The sequence below is a fragment of the Molothrus aeneus genome, chromosome 3 (assembly GCF_037042795.1).
Source record: "Molothrus aeneus isolate 106 chromosome 3, BPBGC_Maene_1.0, whole genome shotgun sequence".
In the NCBI taxonomy this organism is placed as follows: domain Eukaryota; kingdom Metazoa; phylum Chordata; class Aves; order Passeriformes; family Icteridae; genus Molothrus; species Molothrus aeneus.
Genome location: NC_089648.1, coordinates 62,268,067 through 62,294,126, shown reverse-complemented (window position 1 = coordinate 62,294,126; position 26,060 = coordinate 62,268,067). Strand labels below are relative to the sequence as shown.

At 41.1% G+C, this 26,060-nt stretch overlaps 1 protein-coding gene and 1 long non-coding RNA gene across 2 annotated transcripts in view; one reads left to right on the top strand and one right to left on the bottom strand.

Annotated features, from left to right (window-relative positions):
- Positions 1 to 11,487: 11,487 nt before the first annotated feature.
- On the bottom strand, positions 11,488 to 25,051 carry LOC136554786 (uncharacterized). The gene is made up of 3 exons (XR_010783378.1): positions 24,611 to 25,051; positions 12,451 to 12,500; positions 11,488 to 11,641 (listed from the first exon to the last, which is right to left on the bottom strand). It is a non-coding gene; the product is annotated as an uncharacterized lncRNA (long non-coding RNA).
- Positions 24,514 to 26,060, top strand: part of CLVS2 (clavesin 2) — a 56,685-nt gene continuing 55,138 nt past the window's right edge. The window contains exon 1 of the mRNA XM_066547062.1: positions 24,514 to 25,671. Within this exon, the coding sequence (XP_066403159.1) occupies positions 25,283 to 25,671 (389 nt within the window). The 5' untranslated portion in view covers positions 24,514 to 25,282. The remainder of the gene's footprint in view (positions 25,672 to 26,060) is intronic.

Sequence of the window (26,060 nt, the reverse complement as noted above, 5' to 3'; positions counted from 1 at the left end):
TGCTGTATTCAGGAGCAGTTCTAATGTGAGAAAAATGAAGACTGGAGGATTTGTATGGGAGGAAAAGAGGGAGAGAAGGAACAGATTTGCAGAGGGGAAGACAACAACAAAGAAAAGGCAAGTCTGTTCACTGCAGCAATGCTTTTGGTCAAATATCTACAGATTATTTTAGACCATGTGGGATGCACAGAGCATTGATAAGATTAGAAGTTATTCAGCACAGATATAAAAGCAAGGTTCAATTAAACCCATGTACAAGTTGCCAAAGTTTGCAAGGAGCTTTGTCAATCAGCGCACAAACCTTTATTTTGTAATGAATGTAACTTTAATCTACAGAGCAGCATACATGACTTCTAAAATCTCTCTGATAAAACCTCTTTGAAACTGAAAGGACTCCAAGTGGCATTTACATCAATACCTTCCTAAACAAGCAGGACCTGTAGAAGAACACGTTCTTGCTAAAAATAAACAGTTTCTGTTCAAAGATATTCACAAAATTGGAAGGATACAAGAATCCGAGAAAAAGTGCATTAGTATACATACGTAGTTTGTGCTATTCAGTAGCTGTCATATTATATGTAAAAAGTGATGTTCAGGCAATTAACATATTAATGTTCAGATCTCAAACTATAATTTAACTGAAGCTTTATGGCTGAGACACTATAAAGATAAGAAATTGTCTGGCACTTACTGTTCTTTAGGAAATGTAAAAAAGAGAATGTAACTTGAATATGTCATGGTACTCATTTCACTTTATAATCTTCAGGGGCTTTCCAGAAAAAAAATCCTCAAATACCTGTATTTTGATCCTCACATATGTAAAAGAATATATCCTATTGTTATATTGTGAGCCAGATAGCTGTAGTTGGATGAAAAAGATTTCCCTAAGTAAAAACAAAACACTGCCTAGTGTACTAAGATGTGAGATTGTTCATGAAAAGCACTTTTCATATGAAATCCTAAATAAAAATTATGATTTTCAACAAAATCATAACATGAATTTAAACACACAGTCAAAATAATGCAGTTTCATTGATAGTACTATGGTGGACATTGTGTGTAATATTTTCAAAACCACTGACAAGCAACTCTCAGTGATTTAGTAAAAACTAATAGAATTGCACCTTCATATGCATGAAATATATTAAAAATATGGATTTTATCCAAGCATTTTGACATCCATTTTTAATGAACTCCCCCCTCCCCCACCCCCCCCAAAAGAAAAATCAACCTACCAAGCATTTAGTTGCAGGGTATCAACAGCCACTTATGACAAATTACTTTCTCTACATCTCTGTTTTCCTGTAATCAAATTACAAATGGAGGTCATGGTTTTTTTCATAATATGCCATTGGATTCAGGAAGAGCCACTGTAATTTGATATGCTCTAAATTTCTGCGCTTTTTTATCTAGCCTAGTGAGGAAAAAGACAAATGTTACATAGTTTCCAAATTTTTTCTTAAATTTAGAAGGAAATTTATCTCTACAGACTGGGATGTGTTTAGCATTACGATTTTGATTTGGAATGGTGAATTAAGACACTGATAAATATGAACCCTTTTTTACATGAAGGAAAAGATACATGAGCTATTTTTCTGGTTTGCTCTATGGGAACAATTCCAAGCTCTCCTGGTTCATATATAGCACTGTGAAATAAGACAGTTTGAATTCTGAAGGCAATTGCTTTCCTTTTGCAGAATTTTTTTTTGTGGTGTCCCTCATTGTCAGGATTCATGGACTTCATGATAAAGAAAAAAGAAAAGCTAAATATTACTTTGTAACTTCCATTTTAAAACCACTTGTACTTTTATACAATGCTTCAGAAGGAAGATTAATGGAGCTGTCTTCTATCTAATGTCTTTCACATTCCTGGAACTACAAGAAATGCTGAAAGACAAGTGATATTGGGATACATTTGTGTATGCCATATGCATGATTGGCTTAACTATTTAACTTATGATTTTTTAAAATGTCCTTGCAAATTCTTTTTTGTTTGACAGAATATCAGCCAATAAATGAGGTCAAAGAAATCAATTATCCACTGTATCACCACAGTATTTTGTGCATTAAATTTTTGCTCCAGACAAAGTCACGTGCTGTTTTAATTCTTTTCCTGTGCATCAGGCTTACATTACCCATTCTTGCAACCATTTCCCTAAAAGCGTAGCCTGTTTGTCATCTCTCATTTGCACTGACAATGTCAACAACTGCTTTTGCTGAACCCACAGTCACAGCCTCCATTAACCTGTAATTTAAATTTACTGACAAGTATCTTGTGCTGCCCTCTTTCTTGGAATAATACAATTTTTAGATTACCTCTGGATTTTTAAAGATTCTTTTTTCCAGATCTGTGTGAAAAGCATCTTCTTTGTTCTTTTTCAGTCCTTCTTTTGCACCTGGTGACTACCAAAGCCTACAAGAATATTTAAGGCCCTTCCAGCTTTTTCCATTGACCTTTGCTTTGAAATATTGAATGTCTTTGCAAGGCTCAAAGCATCAGCCTGACTGACAATTGCAAACAAAAACCAGAGTCAGAGCAAAGTGACTTTATGAATGAAAAACAAAATTGCAGTAAGAGCAAGTGCTGGTGAATGTATTGGATGAGACTGAGAGAGCCAAGGGGAAGTACCTTGGAGCATTGCTTTTAAAGCCAAGTTGTTGGTTGTGTTTTCAGTGAAATCTGGGGAATTCAAAGGAGAGCATGCTGCTGGCATATTGACCTGTGGGCTGGCCCAGCCAAACCACCCTCGAGCTCTCAGGAGCTCGTTTAATAACTGACAGGACTAAAAAGCACGAGCTGGGACAAAAAAAGCACGTGTCTCTGAGAAAAGATGTTTGCTTGTAAGAAAAGATGTTTGTTTGTTCTTTCCAGGATGTTCTCATGCTTAAAGACAAGCACTTAAAGACTGAGCACTGTTTTCAGCGTCCAGCTTTACCGCAAGCAAGGCCAGACAGATCCACTTTGGCTCAGGGAACAGTAATTACTTTTTCTACCATAGAAACAGCTCATTCAGCTCCCTTTTCCTGAGATACAGAGAAGCAGTTTTTCTCAAGTAAGTCTGTATGTAAATGCGCTGTATTTTTCCCTGAAGCTTCTTCTCAAAGAAGCACTTGCTACAAACAAAAATCATTAGTGTTCACAATACCTAAAAGGATCAATAAGGATTTGGATTTTGGATATATTTTTTCTGGCTGCAATGTTCATAACCTGAAGTAAAAGATCCTGACAGCTATTTTGGTAGTCATGGAAGACCAAGGAGAAGGAGCGAGCTGGGATGGATGCACAGTGGGAAAATTCAGAACCTGAGGCTGCTGCTCTTAGGGGAGCCTAATAATAAATAGAGCTATAGTGAGTATGCTTTCAGAGTCAGTGGCCTCTTTTCCAATGGTTTTGATGGAAATCCCACTCAATCTCTGAGAGGAATCCCATGTAAAAAGTTGTTAGCATTTGGCCTTCCTATTGTACTTACATGCACAATGTCTATCACGTGAACAACACGAAAACCCTGGGAAAGATGCGACTTTATTTAGAGGGGGCTTAATTTCACCTAATCGTATTCTAAAAGGTCAATATCTCACCTAAGCTCATTGTCTGGTCTCCTTCTAATCAGCAGGAAAGGCAGCAAGAGAGAACCTTCTCCAAAAGCTGACCTAGCCTTAGATGTCCATCTCCGGACAGAGTGGGTGAATTGCCTGGAGGAGCCTCTTTTCCCCCCTGTGATTAGACTGCTATTCTAGGCAAGATTTACATTTCTGATTGGCTGAAGTTAAGTGGATTGAATCCCAGGGATATCTGTCTAAACAGCAGAACACATTTTGCTGTGTTTCCTATCATAGTAACTTTTTGCACCATGCATTTGTACCACTCACTCTTCTACAACTCCCTGAAAGAGGGATGTAGCAAGGTGGAGGTTGGCCTCTTCTCCCCAGTAACAAAGGATGGGATGAGTGCAAATAGCTTCAAGTTGTGCTTGGGAAGGTTTAGGTTGGGTATTAGGAAAAATTTCTTTACATAAAGGGTTGTCAAGCATTGGGACAGGCTGCTAAGGGTAGTGGTTGAGCCACCAGCCCTAGGGGTATTTAAAAGATGCATGTGTTTGATGTTTAAGGGCATGGTGTATTTGTGGCCTTGGCAGGACTGGGTTAATGGTTGGACTTGAAGATCTTAGAGGTCTTTTCTGACTTAAATGATTCTATGATTCTAGGATTTTGGTTATATTGTTGCTTATACAATATTTAAAAACTATTCTTGCACTTTGCCAATTTTTAAAAATTAAAATTATAGGACTAAAATAATAATATTGATTCTTAACTATATTTAGCTTCCTATATGTAGTGGGTTTTAATGCAGACAAAGGTTTAATAAGAAGCAAAAATTATTGTAATGTGTGGAACCAGGGAAATTATTCTTGCAGGTGTCAAAAATACAGAAGATTTATTTATAAAAGTAAAGAAAACCTTCCTCTTTCCAAGCAACACATAAATATATTCTGTTGTCTACTCTAATAATTGCAAGATCTCTGGAAGCCTGGAGGCATTTTACAACAAATACAAAAGATACAAAGCATTACAGCAATAGTATTCCCTTTTTTTTTCCATCAAAAACATTCATCTGTTTCATTTTTAAATAGGTGTGATCCTCTCTTAGGCTGACTGTGGTGGGTTTTGCCATTAACTATGATAGGACAGAATTCCAGAAAATCAGTCTCTTGTTGCAGGCAGTCCAATGTGTTAAGCAACCTTGGGAAATTGAATTTGCTTTCCATTGTCATGTGCTAGCAGATAGAATCTGGTAAAGGGGGAAGTGAGGGGATCATGGTTAGGAATGATCACCAGCAACTGGTAAGGCAAGAGAACAAAAAAACCCCAAAAAACTAAAGGGCAGGGGAGACTGTGCAAGGGCTGATTAAACTTTTGTGGGTTTTATGCCTTCTAAAGGGTAAAGAGAGGTGTAAGCAGGCAGGCTCCTGTGGAATGTATATTTGGGGAGTGAACAAGTAGCGCCTGGACTCCAACAAGCTACTGGCATTTTGGCTGGGGTTTTCCAGCTCTCAGAGGCCACAGGAGTAGGGTCTGTCCTGAGAACCCACAGTCAGGTGCTCTGGCTGGTCTGTGAAGTAGTGGTGTCCTGGGCCACCAGTTTACCTGGATCTCTTGGCAGCAGTGTTGTAAAGGACCTAGAGCTGATCCAACTGCATCACCTTACACCATACAATTGGTGAAATGTTTTATAGGTCAGTCCCTCAATCCATGGCTTCAAAGGGCATCTCTGATGACTTCAGTAGTGCCATAGTCATGCTACGGGTTTGAAAAGGCAAATGGTATAGAAGCTACATCTGAACTGGGAGCATCAATGCTCCATAGAAAACTAGGTATTGCTAGACTTCTCAGCTTCCAGGTTGAGGCCCATGGCCACTGCACACTTTTATCTCCAGTTCTCTCAGATGTAACTTTTTATAAACATCCAACTTACTCAAGAATCCATATTCCACTCACTTTGAAGTGCCTGGAGTACCTGCCTGTGTAATTTCCTTAACAGCAGGAAGAATGGGGAGAGAAGGGGCAGCAGTAGCTGTGACTCTCAGAGGGGAATGGTTATTGCATTCTTTGAATGTTTAAGTAATGAAATAACCATTGTGATCGGTTTAAAAATGTATAAAAACCCACTTGCCTTCAGGAAAGTAATGTTCAATTTTCATTTCCTCCAGAGACAAATATCAATTCAGAGGAGCAGAAGATAGAATGGAATGAACTAGGTTACTGTAAGACTGTGGGGCTTTCACCACGTAATTCTAGATATTGTTGCAAAAGCTGGAATATTAAATCTCACTGGGTGGAGAGATGGATGCAATCCAAGGGCAACCTAGAGGGAAATAAGACTGAGCTAACGAAAGTCTGCTCTCTCAGTAGTACGTAAAGAATGTCTCCAATATCGTGCTCACTAAAATAGTGTCTCTGGTCAATGTGAGAATAATCACAGGTAGAAATTACACTTCCTTCCAAAAATCACATGAAGAAGAATAAAAATCGTGTCTGAGAAAATGTGATCTGTAGATTTCAGCAAGCTGTCTCACTCTTAATGACATTTGAGTATCTTCTGAGATTTCCTGACATAAAGAGATTTTAGACTGGGTTACAGGATGTCTTTATTTCCTTGAATTCTGTGGAACTGCTGATTACTGTCTGATTTTCTTCCCTGTTCATATTTGGTTTTGTGGAGGTTCTTTATTGAAGTTGTTAAAAGAATATATTTAACTACATCTCTTTTGACAGAGCTATGAAATATGCTTTCTTTGAAAAATTTAACTAAAGTTTACTCAGGTGAAATAACCCCTGAGGATTATCCCTTCAATTTTCAAGGTAAGACTAGAACAGTAAATTTTATGATTCTCCTTAGGAAGTAGGACTTGTGGGAATTAATATCATCCTAAAGCAAACATCACAGGATCACAGAATAACTGAAATTGGAAGGGATCTTTGGATATCATCTACCCCAGCCCCTTGGCTCAGAACAGGACTGGGTAGACCAGAAAGCTCAGGACCCCTTTATAATACCTGCTGACTATGCCCAATCATGTTCAAATATATTTGGAAATTATTTCATTTGCTCTAGCACCTTCCCCAGGTGAGAGGTGATGGTAAAAACACTTTAGTTCCCATAATCCTCCTTCTTGCTCCACTTGAAGACAGAAGTGACATTTTCTTTCTCCCACTTCTCAGGAAGCCTCTCCCAGTTGCTATGGCTTTCATAGTGGCTTCTTGGTGTCATCTGCCACCTTCCTCAGTGTTCATGGGAAAATGGACTTGTGCATGTTCAGCATTGCCTAAATGTTCCCTATGCTGGTCCTCACACATCAAGAGCAGTTCTGCCTTTTTTTTAACCTCAGGAACAAGATAACTTTGATTCTGGCACTGTTCAGCTGTGTATGAACAGTGATACAGAGATATGTTTTGCTTGCATCTTAATAACTCCTATTGCAATAGTGTGCATATTTAGCCCATTCTGACACAGGTTTTCAGCCTGTAGGCTGGCATGGCTTACAGATAACATCTATCTTCATATAGACTAGACTGATGAAAAAAAAGAAGGAAAAATACTGAAAACAGGAAAAATACAAGTCTTAGAAGTGAGTCAATAAGAGACTAGTTAGCATCTTTACATTTTTGATAAAGCAAATTGCCAAAAAAGCTGTATCAAATTGGCATAGTTTGAGAAAAATAATTCAGGGTCTTGGTCTCAGCTAGAGGCAAATACTTATATGACAGGATCATGAGGTATCTAATTTCTTGGACATCTGAGCAGAACTAATAAGCTTAAATTAATTGTTCAATGTCATTTGGTGATTTCCTGGACCAATCTATAAAAATTTCTTGATTATTTGCCACTAGTCATATAAGTGTGTTTAGTTACCTTACTGAAAATGTCTGGTGAATTATACTTTGTCTCACTGAGTGCCACTGTTCACTACACCACTGTACTATGCTGTTGACTAAAAAAGAAACCTCAACCCCTCTTGAAAAAACTTTTAGCATTGTCTTTGTCATATCTGTTTTATATACTTACCCATGCCACCTTATCCTTCCTCACGATATTACTGTTTATTTCCATAATGTATAGGTGAAATATACTGCTCCATTTCTTTTTAGTGATCATAAGGCACTTTGGTAGCAGCCTTCTCATGTTTACCAGAGCCCTGTTTTGGCCAGCAAAACTCTCCCATATGGAAGTTCCTTCCTAGAAATGACAAGTGTTTTAACATGAATTACTTGCTGTGTAATACAATGAAATCTTTCCTGCCCTTTCCAAAAGAAGAGGCCACTAATGGCCTTTGTGCACCTCTCTTCCCAACAAGTCACAGGCATTCAAGATGGGACTATAGACAGAAACATTGTTTAGTGGTTCATTTCCAGTAGGTAGAATCTAAATATAGCTCCTCCTTCTTGTCCTGCAGTAGTATTTCAGCTATGTCGCTCCCCTGATGTTTGCAAATTGACCAATATTGACAAGAAGTGAGAGTGGAGCTTCTGCCTCCAGAAGGTTTTGATTCCAGATGAAATGCAAATGTGTCCTCATAAAAACCCCAACTATATCTCCTTGCATAGAACTTATTTCCTCAATGTTCTTGGGCTGCACCACGATCTAGAATGGTATCCTTGAGCCACTTTGGGTATACAAAATGTTACATATTATGTTATGTATCCACATAAAGGATATACATGTTCTAAATTGATCAAAATCATAGAAAGTGTTCCAAATATTGCCTGAAAAAGATTGAAGTAAATCCAATTTAAAGCTTCACTGACTAGTTTAGCACAAAAACTTTGGAAGAACATGGGGAAACATTGCTGCAATCACTTTTACACTGTGCATTCATCTTCCTCTGATTGCATGAGAGCTCATTTACCTTGAGAAGAGAGTTAAGAATCTTGATTATGAGCTGTATCAGGCCCTTGTCTTTTCAAGAGGTACTGCCTTTGAAATAGTGTGTGCTGAGAAAAATCCCAAGAATCCTATACAATTTAAGAATGTTAGAGTTGGTCCCTTTCAAATGTTCTGGAGCTTAGGATAATCTACTCTTTGCCTACTGAGCATTGCAACAGTTCTAAAAGAGAAGGATTTCAAGCACATTATAGGACATGAAATAGATATATAATCTAAAATTCTAGAAGTACTAAAAAAGAAAAAAAACCCACCAAAAAAAACCCAAAAAACCACCCAAAAACAAAACCAAAAAAAAAACCCAAACCACTTAACTAGCTTGTATGCTTTCAGGAAGATTTTCCAAGGAGAGTTAATTTCTCTGCACAGAGAAAGAGCCTAACTCCTCATGATGCCCAAGAAATTCTCCTCCCTCAGTTTTCCCTCTACTTCTGTAATCTAGCTGTGCTAAAGGACACCTACAAGAGTCAAGTGTCAGCTTGAGACCAGCTAGCAGAAAAAACATTGAAATGGAAAAGTGCAGTTTTGCAATTAATCTTAAGTCTCCTTTTGCATTGTCTCCTACATTTCTCTTTCTATAATTCTGCTTGTATTATTCTGACAAGGACTTCTGTAAACTCCAAAGATGCCAACCTGAAGCTGACAAGAATGGTGGCAAAAATACCTAAAGCACAAATTCTTTTGACAGACTAACAGGAGTCTGTTGCCTGCCAGAATCACCTTTCATTTCTTCTGCTCTGCCCTCTGCAGACACCTCAGCAACAGCCTGAGGGTGTCAGGCATAATTCTGCAAAGACACAGAGAAGAAGAAGAAAATGCCAAGTGTCAAGTCTATCCCGTGACCTCCCACTACTACATAAACTGAAAAGAGAAATCATGGGAAAGTGGCCAGGTTGCTCCTCAAGTCTTGAAAAGTTTAATTGATTTCCAAGTACTTTCATAGCTATGCTGAGACATATGTGTGTTTAGGATACAATAAAGTGTTCATTGAAATCAATCTGACTGTATTCTGACTTCAGTGGGCTAAAGGTTGACTCTGGTTTCTGTCAGGAGGGTTCTGTAATATGCATTTTTAGAGGATTAATACAGAATCCATTATTCCACTAGCATGTAAAACAGAGGCAACAAGGGATATTCTGAAGTTTTGTATTAGAAACACAGGATCTGTAGAGCATGAAAGCTCATATATGTGCTCTTATATAATAATAAAAAAAGATTTTTTTTTTGGGAGTTACTGATGAGGTAATTTCTAGTGTTACTGATCCAAGTGCTTTATGTTGTTCTGAAAAAAATGTTCACTGGCATCACTAACCCTGATCATTCAGTTATATTGCCAATTAAGTCCAAGCAGTAATGCTCAAAGGAACTACAGATCAGCACACTCTGAAAAAGGCTAACTATCCAAAGATAAACCACTGACTTTGATAGAAACTAAATCAAACCACAGCATTTAGCTAACATATCCCTTTGAATTTTTGTCATTCTGAGTGAGTTTTATTTTAAAACAGAGACTCTCCACTTCAGAACTGGGAAGCTGACATTCTGTATCTATGTCCACGCCATTTGACATTCCTATCATGGCAACTTACCTTCACTGCCATTTGTCACAAATGCTGATGTGGATATGTCAGCTGTCTATGCAGATATGTCATAGAGAAAAAAACAACTGAAATAAAAGTAGATGTCAATAAAGAAACAATGATGCTTCTGTGAGCACTGCGTTAAATTAGTTGATGTTATCTGTGCTTACTCATCATCAGTAGCTGGAGCTTACATGGCAAGCAGTTGTAGTATAAAGTATGATGTTCCACAGGTTTGAAAGGTCAGGTTTAAATTTCCAAACATCTGTAAGTTTATTTTCAACACTTCAATGGCAAATCAAATTCACTTGAGCAAGCTTGTCATATAAATAACTCGTAGTACTGAAGATACAAATTCAGAGTAAAATTGGAGAAATCATAGTCCCTACTAGGTAAAAAGAGCTAGCACACCCTGGAAGTCAGAAGCAGCTGGCTTGAGTAGCCACAGCAATCTCAAATGGGATCTTTTCTAAGTAACCAAGAGCAGGCACATATTTTTGTGAGAATAATGCTAATGGGCCTAATGTTATGTGTCAGTTTAATATTATTATTTTATAACATTTGTGGAAGGAGCTGCACAAGGGAAGAAAGAGTGCAGTAGCTCAGATTCTGTGCAACAGTTTTGGCACTGGCTTTCACTAAGTAATTGATCACTTTGAAAAGGAGAGGATCACTTGGAAAAGCACTCAGCTATTGGGAAGTCTGAGTGCAAATGGTGCCACCCACTCAGGATGACGATCAGGGGCTCTGGGACACTTCCTTGTGGCCACTGGCTTCAGCACAGCCATCACTATGATGGCAATTGTCTTAAACTGGGAGTCCTCTTGCATGGTGTAGTGGGTTTGGTGTGGGATGTGCTGCCCAGAAGTGTTGTGGTTCTATTTCTGGAGCCCCATACTGTTGTTATTGGATCTCTAAAGTCCAATACCTCCTTGGTGTGTCCTTATGGCTGCAGATCTTCACAGTACAGACTCCTTCTTCTGCATCTTGTTCTCTCTCAGTTCAGGGCTCCTCCAAGGCTCTCCCTGACTGGCTAACCCACCCCCTTTTATCCCAGTTATCTTCATTGGTTACAGCTGCAGCCCAATTAAGGACATCGCAGCTGCAGCCCATCAAGGACAACCGGGACCTCCCAGGGCAAAGCCTCTATACAGATATTCAAGTACAATACATGCATTTTGCTAGGACTCAAAGGCCACCTCTACTATGTTTCCCCCTTTGCTTTTACTTGTTAACAGTTGTACAGATATTCAAGTACAATACATTTCCTCTACTATACAGAAGGAATGGCAGCACATCCCACGTAGCCTAGCCAGTGACAGGTGTGCTCTGTTTTCCTAACCCAGAACTTACTGCCTTTTGCAGTTGATAGTTATGATACTTATGATAGTGACTCACAGAACAGAGAAACTGGGGTGACATGACCTCAGAAAATACAGCTGACAAATCTTTCAGGAGATGAGGCACTTTATTTAAAAAGATCCTTTATTTTCCTAATTAACTTACACTATAACACTGACTCATGCATTTTCTTTTTCTTTCTTCTCAATTTTCCTTTTCTCATTCTTTTAATTTTCCTCCACCTTCATTCCTTCTTTTCCTGTGCAAGCCACCAGTCTAACTGCAATAAATAAAAGGGATGAATGGGGTGAGAGTTAGTGACACAGGAAAGAAAGGAGTACAGGATAAAAATATATGAAATATATTTCAGCACATTTCAAACAATTTTCAATAAAAGGCACAGTAGAAACTATTGCAACTATTACAAAGAAATAAAAAATGCCTAATTTTACATCAACAGAATGCAAAGAACAGAAAAAAAAGGTTTATTTTTCAAGTTCCTCATCATGAGTACAAGGTTGTTGGAGAATGGACTATGCCTTTTATTGAGGAAATTTTTTCATTATCCAAACTTTAACAAAGGGATCCATATAAGAATGCTAGTGGATAGAACAAGATTTCTTACACTTGTGATTTATCTGGCTGATGAAGGAGCATTTTCAGCATTGTCCACCATTTATTACCTTAGACATTCAGTTAATGCAGCTCATCTTCTCTTGTGTCAATTTTCATCAAGAACATGTTCTGGTTTGTCTTTAATCTAGATTTATGCCCAAACAGAACATATCCAGTTTTATTACATTTAGTTTGAAATAGCCCCATGAAATAGATGGGACACATATCTAACTTAAAGAAGCAATCTTTGTCTTGATTCTTATCTCTGGTTACTATAATCACAGGTAATTCTTCTAAGGTTAGTGTAGTTATATGAATAAAAATTCAGATAACAGAAGAAAGTGCTTGCTCCTCTTAAACATTTGTGACTTTTTCTAGGCTTTGATAATCAGGAGCAGTGATAACCCTTAACAGATACCTATTGTTCACAGTCAAATGCCCTTTTAGGTCAGCTGTTCAATTATCATGACTTACCAAACAGTGGTATCTCTTCCATTCAGTGCCTGGTGTTGAGTAGTATGTTCCTGACAAGCAGAAGAAAATCCAATTATCTACTTTTCTTTCCTCCTTCTTCAGGCAACGTTAGCATTTTTAATACAGCATGTGGCCATACAATACAGATGACGGTAAGGAACCTTTAGGAGAATTATATTTTTGTAACTCTTTTTCATAAAGTTGTGAAAGACAGAATCAATTTGCTGCTGCAGCTATCTGAAGAAAACAGCTTTAAATCTGTGCCTGACAGATTCTGTGGGATAATGTTGTGAAAAAGTAATCGAGAAGATGCTATTGCATTTCTTGTTCCAATCCTTTTGGACAGAGTGCTACTTCTTTGGAGGGTTGCTGTGTGTTAAATGGCAAGAAATGTGAGCTACCTGTCATAAAGTAATTATTTCTCTGAAGAGGAAACTATGGCATGTCTTTCACCACTCTTCTGAAGCCCATTACCAAAAATCCTACAGAACCAGATAAATGGCCATATTCAAATTATAGGACACATTCAGCTCCTGAGAGCAGAGAGACTTCTGTGTCATCCTTTTCTCCACACAGTCTACTTGGGAGGTTTAAAGAATGATTTTCATAAAACCCCACCCAAAAAATCTCAGAACCACTTAGGGGCTGTCCACTTTTTTTTTTTTTTTGGCTTATATGTATGTAACAGCATTACAGTGTAAATGAGTTTCTTGACTTCTTTTTTTTTGTTGGTTTTGCCATTACTTCACAGTAGAAACAAACTTGGCAGGTAGAAACTTGTTCAAAACCACCCGTGTACCTCACCCAAACTTGCAAGCTGAGAAGTGCTTCTGTATCACTCATTTTATACAGACTCCGTTTGCTTTTGTGGTTATTTCTGGAGTAAAGTGCAGGAGAATCTGGCTGGATTCCTGATATTTTAACAACCAGTGTAGATTTCTGTTCCTTATAAACCATAAGAAATGCTACTGGGATGACTTTTGAGTCTCAGCAACTTGATTTTCTGTGGCAGAATAAAGAGTACCCTGGGAATATGTTTCATTGCCTTCAAATGCCATGGAAACCTTTTGACCTTTAAATGTAAACTTTCCAATTTGCAGGAAGAGGTTTAGCCAAAAGATTCTCATTAACATTTGTGGCGGCTAAGAAGCTGAATGCTTTTGTGCTAAACTGAAATTTACCTCTATGCCATAGACTATGAAAATGTATAAGGAAAGTCAGAAATGCTGCTTGTGCCAAATGTCCTTTCAGAATTAATTTTGAGAAGTTCTCTTACAACAGGCACGGGCATATTTTGGACTCATTTTGTGTTCCTGATAGTTTAAAATCTGATGGCATTCTGACTTAAGGTATTCAAAGATTTACTTAACACTTCTATGGTGCTAGAAAATCAAATGCCTTTTGTCCAATGAACAAAGTGCTGTATGATATAATGTGTTATACAAGTATCATATAGCACTTGTATCACTTCATATACAAGTGCTATAAGAAACAAAGTGCTATATGATGCAATGCCCATTTTCTTGAAAGGCAATGAACCTGTGGAAGTACACCTGCTGCTTCATCAGTACCACTTTCTATCCATTCAGATGCATTTTCTATGAACTTCTGACAAAATAGTCAAACTATTATATAAATAAATATCAAAATATGAAATGAGAAGATGCTCATTTAATCTGATGATTCAGGTTTTACCTTTCTCTGAATTTTGTCAATTCCTTAGCAGTAGGTTTCTTAGTTAGCACTGTGGTATATATATAATTGTTTTTATTTCACTATCAACAGTAAGACAGTCAAACTTTTCATGAACATTATGCTTTAGACAACCAAGGTGATGGAGACTGCTGTATTAGTCTAAGCTGTGTTGCAAGAAGTATTCCTAGAGAAGTTTAGGAACTGAGTGAATTCCCTTACTTCTCAAAGGCAATGTGAAAAGTCCCTCTGACTTTGTGGACCAAGACTTCATGTGAGTATGGTATTTTCATAGCACTGATGTGTGAAAACAAGTAAATTAGTTCCAGATTTGCTGCTATCACCTCACTAAAATAATCCACTGAAAAAAGTTGAGAACTAAAAGTCAGAAAAGAACACCTGTGTTCAAAAGAACTTAGAGAGGTGGAAAAGGGCTTGGGGGAAGTTTATGGCTATAAAAAAGACTGGTAAAATGCAGATTGTATTTTATTTTTATTTACAGAACCTATTGAGTTAGGGCTCAGGTCCTCTCTAGGCTCTTTGGTAAACTTGGTGAGACTGAAAGAGAAGATAGCAAGGTATCTCACCTTCAGTATTACTAGTGCGAGACAGCCTTGGTGAGGGCAAAGCCTGCTGAGCCCTGGAAACACCATGGTGTTACCTCTTGATTCTATTTATTTCCCTACACTTCCAACTGGAGGCAGAGAAATGAGCTCACAATATCTTCTCTCAGTCCTGAACATGCTCAGTCCTCTGATAATCTCAGCTGTTTGAAAGTGCATCTCTTCTACCCAGTGGTCTCTCAGTCACCCAGAACAACTGTAGAAATGTTGGGGTTTCTCCCTGTGTGGTCTGAGTTCAACAAAAAGGGTTCCCTTTGTTGCTGCAGATATGTCTGTGTGCCTCAGTGCAGCCCCAGCTCTTTTTGCTCCTGTCTTCTGGGCAAAGTCGCTGCAGAGAAAAAAGGTGAGCCATGCAACCTATGAATGTTGTTTAGCCTCTAGCAGAAATCAAAGAGTGCCTGGAAAGATCTTGGGAGTTTATTAAAAATGCTTGCCAGCCATCTAACTCTTTACTTGTCCTTCTTTGAATTTCTCAGTGATAAAGGCACCTTAGACTTAGGCAAAACTAAAAGTAGTTGCTTGTCTCATTAATTAACAGGTCAGGTGTAGGTGTCCTTTTCCCCTCCTACCATTCCATAGCTCTACAGTCTGACAGCCAGAAGACAGCTAAGTGTTCAAGCTGGACTGAAAGTAAACATGCAAACCTACATTGCTGCTATTAAATAGTCCTTAATTTGCTTTTCAAGGGGCAGGTGTCCACCACCAACTGAGATTCCCTGAGATACAGATGGCACCTGCATAGGGCTGGGCTGGAGACCAAGTGCTATTAACTGAAGCCATCTCAAAAGACCCTAAATGCCTGTGCTTTGGCAAAAGAATTGAATCCTAAGTGGCATTTTTAAGGTACTAAAATCAAATCACTTGCAGCAGTAGCAGAATGAACTTAATTTCCAAAACCTAAAGTGTCTACTTTTGTTAGCATTGAGCTGTTTCCATCAGTGTTTTCAAAGAAAACTGAAATTTTGTTGCCTGCTACCATTACTGTCTGTAAGATGCTGTGACAACAAGCTCTCCATGTGTGTAAGTTTAGAAAACAAGGCCACCTTTCTTCCCCTTCTGGTTTAATGACTTTCAATGGCTCCATTTATTTTGAGACAAGTTACAGCAGAAGGCAATTTTGCCACTCGATGGCTTTTGGGTGCAATCTGTTTTTTTGACTTAGTAAATAGATGAAGCTCTCAAACAGCCTGAATTTTTTAACCAAAGGAAAAAAGGCTAGAGACAAATTTAAAAGGCAGAAAGCTTCTTCATCCTTCATGATATTTTCTAAAAACAAAATAGAAAATCACAAAATATATGGATGAAGTACTAAGTTTTGAAAGAAAGGAGAAAGCTAGAAAATCCTAATGAAATTATATTACTAAAGAGAGCTTATGGTAGTTACATTATCTTGTGACTGAAGTATTTGAGCTGTGATGGAGTAGAGGTACATTTTGCTGAACAAGCTGAAAATGCTGCCACAGAACAGGCTGACTTCAGCTTTATTCAATTGCTTTGCTTTCAAGCAGTTTCTGATATTTCAAAGTAACTGACAGAATCAAGCCAAATTCACAAACTCAGTCCTTCAAAAGGGTATAAATTATGACCTTTAAGATCAGAATGGATGTTTCTGTCCATACTGTATTGTTGTAGTAGATGAAAATCATCGACTTCTACAGAAAGGAGGTAGTTTAAAGCTGCTGTGTGTGAAAGGGTGATGTGAATGTTTACCAAGAGCTCACTTGCAGGTTGTACCAAGTAATCTGATCAATGGCTGTAACCAATTCAACAATGACAGATTTGTTATTGCATCTAGATGTTGGGGATCAAACAGTGCCAGAAATGGTGTGGTGATACTGTAGGATTAATGTCAGAAATTGCATCCAGCTTGCAACTGGGAGAGTCACATATATCATTATTGCAGTGGGTATGACTTGAAGTAAGGTTGCCCAGAGAACACTAGGAATAATACTGTACCAAGAAGTACCTATGGGTCTGTTTATGAAACTATACACCATGGGAAAAGTATCCTTCAGGAGGTGCTATGTTAAAGAGAAAAAAATTCCTGTGTGCCTTACCAAGAAGTATGATGTGGTACAAAGTGCCACCTCTAGAGATAAAATGTGTGGTGCTGTGTGTGCCAGCAGGGATCCACGTCACACAGCAAGCAAAACAGACATCCAGTGAGGAACACTACAGAGTTACTTGACCATGTGGACAAAGCAGGCACTAAAAAAATACTGTAAAGAAACATCAGGAAATGAGAGCTTGAAGCCAGGATGTAATAGGAAATGCTTACTTGTTTGGTAGAAAATGAGCTCTAAACAAGATAAATAGGTAAAAAAACACACAGACAGACAGAAAAGTAAGTCGGGAGAGTAATAACCCAGTGAGAACTTTTCAAAGGCTGGATTTTCAGAAACAGAAGACCATTCTTTATGAAACAAAGGTAGCATTTCCAGTCAGATGAAAGCTATAACTTACTCTAAAAGAAAATTCAAAGGGAGATTTTAAAGCTGGAGATACTGAAGTTATAACAGAAGAAAACATGTCCCCAGATTTGGCAAAGGAATTTTCTGAGTACCTTCACAGCACTGAATCCATGCTACAGCATCTCTCCCATCAGCATTTGAAGAAAACAGCTGATACCAGTTTGGAAGGCACTCAGCTTCCTGAGCTGTAAACTGAGTGAGGCACATGGAAATCACAAACACACACACTTTGCACAGCCAAACTGAACATTACCTGGTTTTTCAATTACATGAATTTGCAGTTATTCTGGCATAGGCGATGCCAGTTCAATGAAAGAACTGAGATTTGTCATTCTACATCTCATCCGAAGTTGTGCTTCTCATCCATCTGATGCATGTGCTGGGATGTGTTCAAGGACAAAACTGATCACCTTCTACTTTGGTATGCAAGTCTGAATATTGAATTCAAGAAACCCAAGGCGCAGCTCATCACTGAAAGATTTTCAGGCTTATATGTCGTTCTCATATCTGCATTAAAATGATTTAATGAATAATTTTGTTCCAGGACTGCATTCATACATTTTTAATAAAATGTACATTTATTCCAACCTTAGCATTCTTCAGCATTCTGTATTAATTAGGTACCAAAACTATGGAATGTTTAGTGTCCTAACTCATCGTTTGACTAAGCTTACTGGAAGCATTGGCTCAGTTATGAATTCATTATCTTTTATTCCCTACATATCTCTGTGATGCAAATTTCTGTAGCAGTGAAATATGTCTAAGTGCTTTGCTCCCAGTTAATGTGTTATTAATATAACAATGAAGTTCATTACATTTCCAGATACCTTTTTTATTAACACTAAATTGATGTTTGAACTTGCTTGATAGAATCCTGCAGTTACCTAAGTTTGGTTTGTTTATTTTAGTTTTTTTTTTTTTTCCAAATTAATACAGCAGTTAAGATATTTGGGTTGGCAATATTGCCAGGTGAAACTTTTACTTTTATAAAGTAAAAGTTGTATCATCTGTTTGTGAGATGCCGGATTTTTTAAATCACAGATTAATTATTGCTACTTACAACTATACCTCTGGAAGTCCATCTGCCCCAGCAGTAAGGATTGCATAAATAAAGTAATGACCTCTTGTAGATAGGAACAAAAGCCCATCCAAATGCTATTCCCAGGATGTTAATGCCCTCCTGACACCATCCCCTCACAATGTACATCTGAGGTGTTTTAAAGGCCAGAGCAAAGGCTGTGCAACTAAAAAAGGAGGAGATTTTACCTTAGACTTTATACCAGTCTCTAAATAAAGAAAAAATTATTCTGTCAGTCTACAGTAGATAAGATTAAAAAAAAGGGGCTAAATTGCAGCAAGTGATAGATAAGCCCGACACTGGGAAAAATGTACTGAATGGATAGTGAAACTCTGGGACAGATTGTCTAGAGAAGCTGTGGAGTGTCTGTTGCTGGAGGTTTTAAATGCCATTCAGACAACCATCCATCAGGATGGGGGATAGATAAACTAGGCAATCTCTTAAAATACCTTCCAGTTTTATTTTTTTTATGATTCTGTGAGTAGGCTTGTCATACTGAAATATTTCTCTGATTAGGGTCTGATGCTATGCCTTGGCTCCTGTAAAGCTATTTATCCTATGTTGTTAGAGACCTATGATGATGAATAAAAGACAGATGCCTAGTTTGTTCTCAGAAGCCAATTTTTCAGCCAGTTGGCATCTGTAGTTGCAGCCAGATTTCCTACAGAGCTCAGTTCTAGAAGTTCCTTTGTTTCAGATATAATGGGACTTTCTAGGTCAAGCATCCTGACATTTTCTACAAATATGCTTAAGTAAAGAACTCCCATCATGCTCCGAGACAGGGCTGCATTCCTGTAACTCACCTAGTTACAGAATGGATCTGAGCTCATCCTCAGCTTCAAGTGGCTTCCACTGACATTAAAACTGCAAAGAATTATTAGTTATTTGTAGTGAGACAAGGTCATGAACGAGATCATTAAGGTTCTGGGAAGACCTTATAGCAGCCTTCCAGTACCTAAAGTGGGCCTGTAAGAGCTGGAGAGGGACTTTTGACAGGGGTTAAGGATTACTTTTCACAAGTGATAGAACAAGGAGTAATGGCATTAGACTGAAAGAGGGTGGGTTTAGATTAGGAAGAAATTCTCTCCTGTGAGGGTGATGAAACACTGAAACATATTGTTCAGAGATATCATGGATGCCTCATCCCTGGAAGTGTTCAAGGCCCATTGGACAGGGCTTTGACCAACCTGATCTGGTGGGTGGCATTCCTGCCCAAGACATGAGAGTTGGAACTAGAGGATCTCTAAGATTCCTTCTGACCCAAGTCATTCTATGATTTTATAATCAGTTCCCAAGTCCCGGTTGTAGTACAGGAACTTGTTAAGTCACAGCAAGACTTCAAAGATTAACTCACACCAAATTAAATATTTCAGGAGTCACAGAACCTAACATTAGCTGGTACTGTTCCTGAGGCATCCACATTAAATCACTCTGGAGGCACACTATGAACTGACAAAGATGCTTGTTCAGACCACCTATAGTTGTTCTTATGCTCTTAAAATGTTTGAATTAAGTTTCTAAATTGATTCTGAAAATGGGACCTAGACTTTGAATTTAGCTGGTTTTGATTTAGGTGTCATTTAGGTGCTTTCGACAAAGTTGTATTTAGCACTTTTCAAAAGCTTCAAGGACACACAAATGTCCTTGTACCCACAGAACGCTGCTGAAGAGGAGTGGATGTGAGCATATACATTCCTGGTTATATGTACTTTTAAATATATTTCTCAGCTCTTTAGCTATATCACAGCTATGTAGGACAAACTGTCTTGGAAATTAGATCCTAAGTGAACAACTGTCCTGAAGGAATGCCCAGAGCAGAATGCTGAGGACAATGTTACTCTAAATCAAAAACAACAGCAAGAATTGTGTAGGATCTTAAACCAGTTCAGAGAAAGTGTGGTAGCAGCCTTGGTCTTAATACAGTTATTTTCCTATCCACCAACATTATTTTTTTTTCTAAGTTTTATTTCTGCATTCTATTTTTGGTCCTGAATACACTGCTCTATTGCTGATTTTAAACAATTTAATTCTGAATGTGAGTTAAGATCTCTGATATCAAACACCTACACAAACACCTTTGTGCCTTATTTGTTTTTCATTTCAAATCAGGTACCTAACTACAGTGCTTGTAGAATTGCAGAGCACTTGAATTTTAATTGTATCAAGTTCAGGCAAAAGTGACTATAAATGCCTCAAAGAAAAATAATAGTTTCTAAGTGCAAGTGAAAAGATGCTGAGATTTACATAATGGATTTAGTCAGACACCCCTACTGTTTTACAGAGGGAAAAGTGCATGTGCACAATAAATAAATTACAATCTGCCATCAGTAGGTTGCATCTAATTGCATAGGTGGCTCCATTTTTCCCCTTATGATTCAGGTGGGGTAACATGTTGGAAAGCACATATTTTTTCATTATCCTATCTAATTGGTTTGAGATGACAGAGTTTTTTATTCCTTCTACCAAGTTACTTATATTTAAACCAGATCTTTTGTGTGTTTACATGCAATATCTCAAAATATTGAAAAAAAATTATTATTGTCTGTGGCTCAGATAGAACATGACCAATATCTTATTCTTTCACATACTCTGCCTTCAGGCTGCCTTGCTACATGTGCTTTTCATAGTGTCCACCTCCTAAATCTACTCACTTCAGGAAAGAGCTGGCTAAAGCACCTCCTTCCACCTCCATGAGGGTATTTTGATATGTCTTTCAACAATTCATTTCCAAAATTATTATCTTGAAATGCTGTTCAAGTTCAGCGAATCTTATTTTAAAACAGCAGAGTAAAATTTACAAATTGTTACATGATTAAAATCAATTTTTATGGAGACTGAATCTGTCTTTAAAAAGTAAGTGTATAGAAAATGGAGAGTTTTTGATTAATTTAATTCATTTGGCTTCAATATTTCTTTATTCTCTTGCTTCATACATTTTCCTGTGTTTTCTTGGACATTTTTAAATTTTAAAAATGGTAAGATTGCCTTAAATATGGTCAAAATGGGGAAAACCAAAAAATGGAACAATAATGAAAGTTTCCAGATAAATTATCCTTTTTTGTTGTTGTTTGTTTGTTTGTTTGTATTTTAAATTAAGAACCTTTAGAAATAGCCTTTCCTGTCAAAATTTTTAACTTTTTAATTTTGGCTAGCTTTCTTCTTTTGTCTATTCAGTGCATGTATGCTCTGGAGTAAAGGAGAAAATCTAATATATGTGTTATGTATTCATTTGCAAAACAAAACTAAAGCAGATTAAGGATTGGCTTATAGAATTCTGAATTGGGTTTGTACAGCCAGGTTTTGGTAGCAGGGGAGCTACAGGGATGGCTTCTGTGAGAAGCTGCCAGAAGCTTCCTCCATGTCCAGCAGTGCCAATGCCAGCCAGATCCAGGATGGACATGCTGCCAGCCAAGGCTGGGCCCATCAGAAATGTTGGTGACACGTCTGGGATAACAGATTTTACAGGAGGCAAAAAAGTCACTGCACAGTTGTAACTGAGGCCAGAGAAGAGCAGAGTGAGAATATGTGGGAGGAACAGCCCTGCAGACACCAAGGTCAGTGCAGAGGAGGGGCAGGAGGTGCTCCAGGCACCAGAGCTGGGATTTCTCTGCAGCCCACAGTGCAGACCATGGTGAGTCAGGCTGTGCCCCTGCAGCCCATGGAGCGATGCAGAAATCCACCTGCAGCCCATGGAGGAGATCCATGCTGGAGCAGGTGGATGCCTGAGAGGAGGCTGTGACCCCATGGGAGGCCTGTGCTGGAGCAGGCTCCTGGTAGGGACCTGCAGATCCACGGAGAGAGGTGCCCATGCTGGAGAGGTTTCTGGTAGGACTTGTGATCCCATGGGGGACACACAGTGGAACAGCCTGTCCTGGAAGGACTGCACCCTGTGGAAGAGCGACCCATGTTACTGCAGTTTGAGGAGGACTGTTGCCTGTGGGATGGGCTCCCATTGGAGAAATTCATGGAGAACTGTCTGCTGTGGGAGGCAGCCCATACTGGTGCAAGGAAAGGACTCCTTTCCCTAAGCAGTGGAAATAACAATGTGTGATGAACTGACCATAATCCCCATTCCGTTTTTCCCTGTGGCACTGGGGGAGGAGGAGAGAAGGGGGGAAGAGTGCAGAGAAGGTCTTTGCTTCTCATTATCCTGCTCTGATTTTCTTAACAACAAATTCAATTAATATCTCTAATTCAAGCCTGTTTTGCCCATGACAGTTATTTGATGAGTGATCTCTCCTGGTCCTTATCTCATCTCATGAACCCTTTGTTATATTTTCTCTTCCCTGTCCAGCTGTGGGGGGGAGGGAGAAGTGGCTTTGGTGGGTGTCTGGCATTCAGCCAGCGTGAACCCACTACAAGGTCACAGACAGGATACATTATGGTCTTGATTTTGCCAGACACTGGATGCCTGCGGCTTGCCTCGCACCGAGTGAATTTATGGCACTCGTCACATGACCTACTCTTTTATTAGCTTAGTTGCAATGGAAAAGGCAGAGGAGAAGCATCAGAAATGGAAAATGATAGCAGGAAAAGTCTGGCAGTTTGTTCCACAGGGGTGATGGGAACTGCTATTCTGAAAGGCTCTCTGAGGAGGTAATGTAGGGGAAGATAGTAAGAGCAAAGGGAAATGAAGATTTCAGAATAGAAAATAATAAAAAAAGTGCACAAACTATTTCAGGAGCAATAACTGCTCTAAGAAAAAGGTATCAACCCAGATGAATCACATCTACAAAAGGGGGGTAATTTAAAGTCATTTTATCAGACAAAGAGAAATAAGCATTTTTAGAGAGTGATTCAGTCCTTAGATAGATAACATATCTTTCTCTCTTGTGAGACATCTCAAATCACATAATGAAATTCAGATTGAACAGAGCTGGGGCACAATGACTGGGCATTATTAGACTGGTCCTTCCAAAAGTTTCTCCCTAAACTAGGACATGGGAAGTCTGATCCCAGCGCAGGAACTCCTACAAAATCCAGTAAACCCCAAAAAACTCTCTTTAGCCTCCAAAAGAATGCCAATTTTGCTACTGAAGCTTTGCTCACTGCTCCGACCTTCCTCACTGCAGAGGGCTCCCTCCTGCTGCCAGGCACCTGGTACTGGCCTGCAGCCCACTCAAGCTATCACTGAAATGTTTCTGTGAGCCCCGCTATTTGTCTGAGAACCCATCCTACACTTTGTTCTGGTGCATTCTCCATGTATACCCTCTGAACGGAGCAGCGGCCTCAGTGCCTTTTCAGTAATTCAGCCTGTATGCTCTGGCTTTGTCACCTTGGGAAAGGAGCCCAATGCAGTACCAAAGAGCTGCCCTTCCCATAGGAAGGAGGAGGAGGAGGAGGAGGAGGAGGTACATGTTGCAGGCTTTCCCATGTTTGCCATGTCTTTTGTGTAAGGTTGATTTTCACAGGCACATTTGCATCGGGAAGGTCCAGTCCTACAGACAAAGGTCAAATGCTTTTCAGTGGAAACTTTTCCCCAAAAGAGACAGCAGCATCAAACTTTCCTGCATGAAAAAAGACATCTTTCCTCAGGGAAATATTCTGCACACAGAAGTAAGATATTTTTGCCCTTCGCACTATAAAGCAACTAAAGACATGCCGCCTCCAACACGAGGCCACAAAAGAGGCTGCTTTTTTTAGTCCCAGATTTTTGAGATCACGGTGCTTTACGTTAGGAAATTCGATCACAAGAGAGGATTGCTCAGAAAACCACCGTTTGATGAACAATAATAGCTCGCTGTTGTCACGACCTCGACACCGGACGCTTGGTCCGACTCCCGCGGGACGCTCCGTGGGGGCGCACGCGTGGCCCCACTGGCCCCGCATCCCCCCGGCCACCGCCCCGCACCGGGCCACCACCATCACCACCATCTTCTTCCGCGCAGCCCCGGCGCTGCAGGCGCGTCCGGCTCCGCCGCCGGGACCGCCGCGCCCCGCGGGCTGCGCTGCGCGGTGCGGGGAGCGGAGCGGGGAGCGGCGGAGCGGAGCAGGGAGCGGTGCGGGGAGCGGCGGAGCGCCAGCCCCGCGCTGCCTCCGCGGCCGGGGGCGCAGCGCGGCGGGAGCGCGCCCGAGCGGGAGCGGGAGCGGGTGCGGGCCCGAGCGGGGGCGCGCACAAGGCGGGGCCGCGCAGCGGGCAGCCCCGCGCCGGCTGGTGCCGTCTGCGAGCGGGGCGGGGAGCGGAGGAGGCGCGGGAGGGGGGCACGAGCATCCTCCAGGCCGAGGCTCCGTTCGGCTCTCCGGGCTCCGCGCCGGCGAGCGGGAGGCGCGCTTCGGCAGCAGTACCGGCGAAGTACCTGCGGATCGGCTTTCCTCTTCCTCGCTGGCTTCTTTCAGTTTGGTCGTGGTGGAGCTTTTTTGTTTTTTGGTTTTTTTTTTCCTTCCCAACCCTCCCTCAAATCCAGGGAGACGCTTCTGAAGCGGGGTGAGCGCTGATCTTACGTAAATGGTGCTGCTCCGGGGAGGGCATCTCCCCTGCCAGCCCCGGGCCAGGGGAGCATCCTCGGGGGCCGCTCGCCCTGCCTAGCGACTGGGCTCCTCGCTGCCGCCCTGCCCGAGATCCGCACCGGCAGCGGCACCGGCGGGGGCGGGCGCTGAGCAGCAGCCGGCAGCTCGCAGCCCCGCTCCCGGCGGGTTTCGGCGCCTCCGCGGACCGGCTGCGGGGATGATGCGGCGCGTTGGACCCCGCGGCGGGGAGGGCGCTATGTCAGAGAGATAACGCGCCTCCGCCAGCAGCCCGGGGGCAGTGTCGCTGCCAGCCCCCCCCGGGACCCGGCTGCCTGGGAGCCGCTCGCAGCTCGGCGGACGGACTGGCCGCGGCGGCGGGGCCGGGGAGCGGCGGGGCGAGGCCCGGCGCGGCGGGGGAGCGGCGGCCGGCCGTGCCGGGGTACCCCGCCTCCGGGAGGCAAGCGGCCGGGAGGCTGAGGAGCGCAGGCAGCAGAGCCGGGGAGGAGGAGGAGGGCAGCGCCATGACTCATTTGCAGGCAGGTCTCTCCCCGGAGACTCTGGAGAAAGCCCGGCTGGAGCTGAACGAGAACCCCGACACCTTGCACCAGGACATCCAGGAGGTGCGGGACATGGTCATCACCCGGCCGGACATCGGCTTCCTCCGCACCGACGATGCCTTCATCCTGCGGTTTCTGCGGGCCAGGAAGTTTCAGCACTTCGAGGCGTTTCGCCTCCTGGCCCAATACTTTGAATATCGCCAGCAGAACCTGGACATGTTTAAGAGCTTCAAGGCCACAGACCCGGGCATCAAGCAAGCGCTGAAGGATGGTTTCCCCGGCGGACTGGCCAACCTGGACCACTACGGCAGGAAGATCCTCGTCCTTTTTGCTGCCAACTGGGACCAGAGCAGGTAAAAGCAGAGCCACTCGCCCACATCAACCCCTTCTCTCCCCGGGCAATGCTTGGGAAAGCGGTGCCAGCGCAGAGGGAGAGAGGGTGGGCAGCAGGGACACAACCGGTGCTGCCCACAGGGGGCTGGGCAGCAGCCTGGAAGGCAGAGGGAGAGAATAAAGGAGAAACACGATTTGTGGCTTAGGGCCCTTTCAAGCAGCTCATCCTTTGGTGTGTGAATTTTGGGAGGCAGGTAGACACTGCTGGAGTGTTCTTCTCAACTGTCTGCTAGGAGGTTTACACCCTTCTGCCTCCCCTCAGCCGAAGTGAGCTGGCACGTAGATGATGTGCTTATCCCCCAGACAAAGGCTGCTTGCACTCTCGGCTGGTCTTCCTGTTTCAGCACAC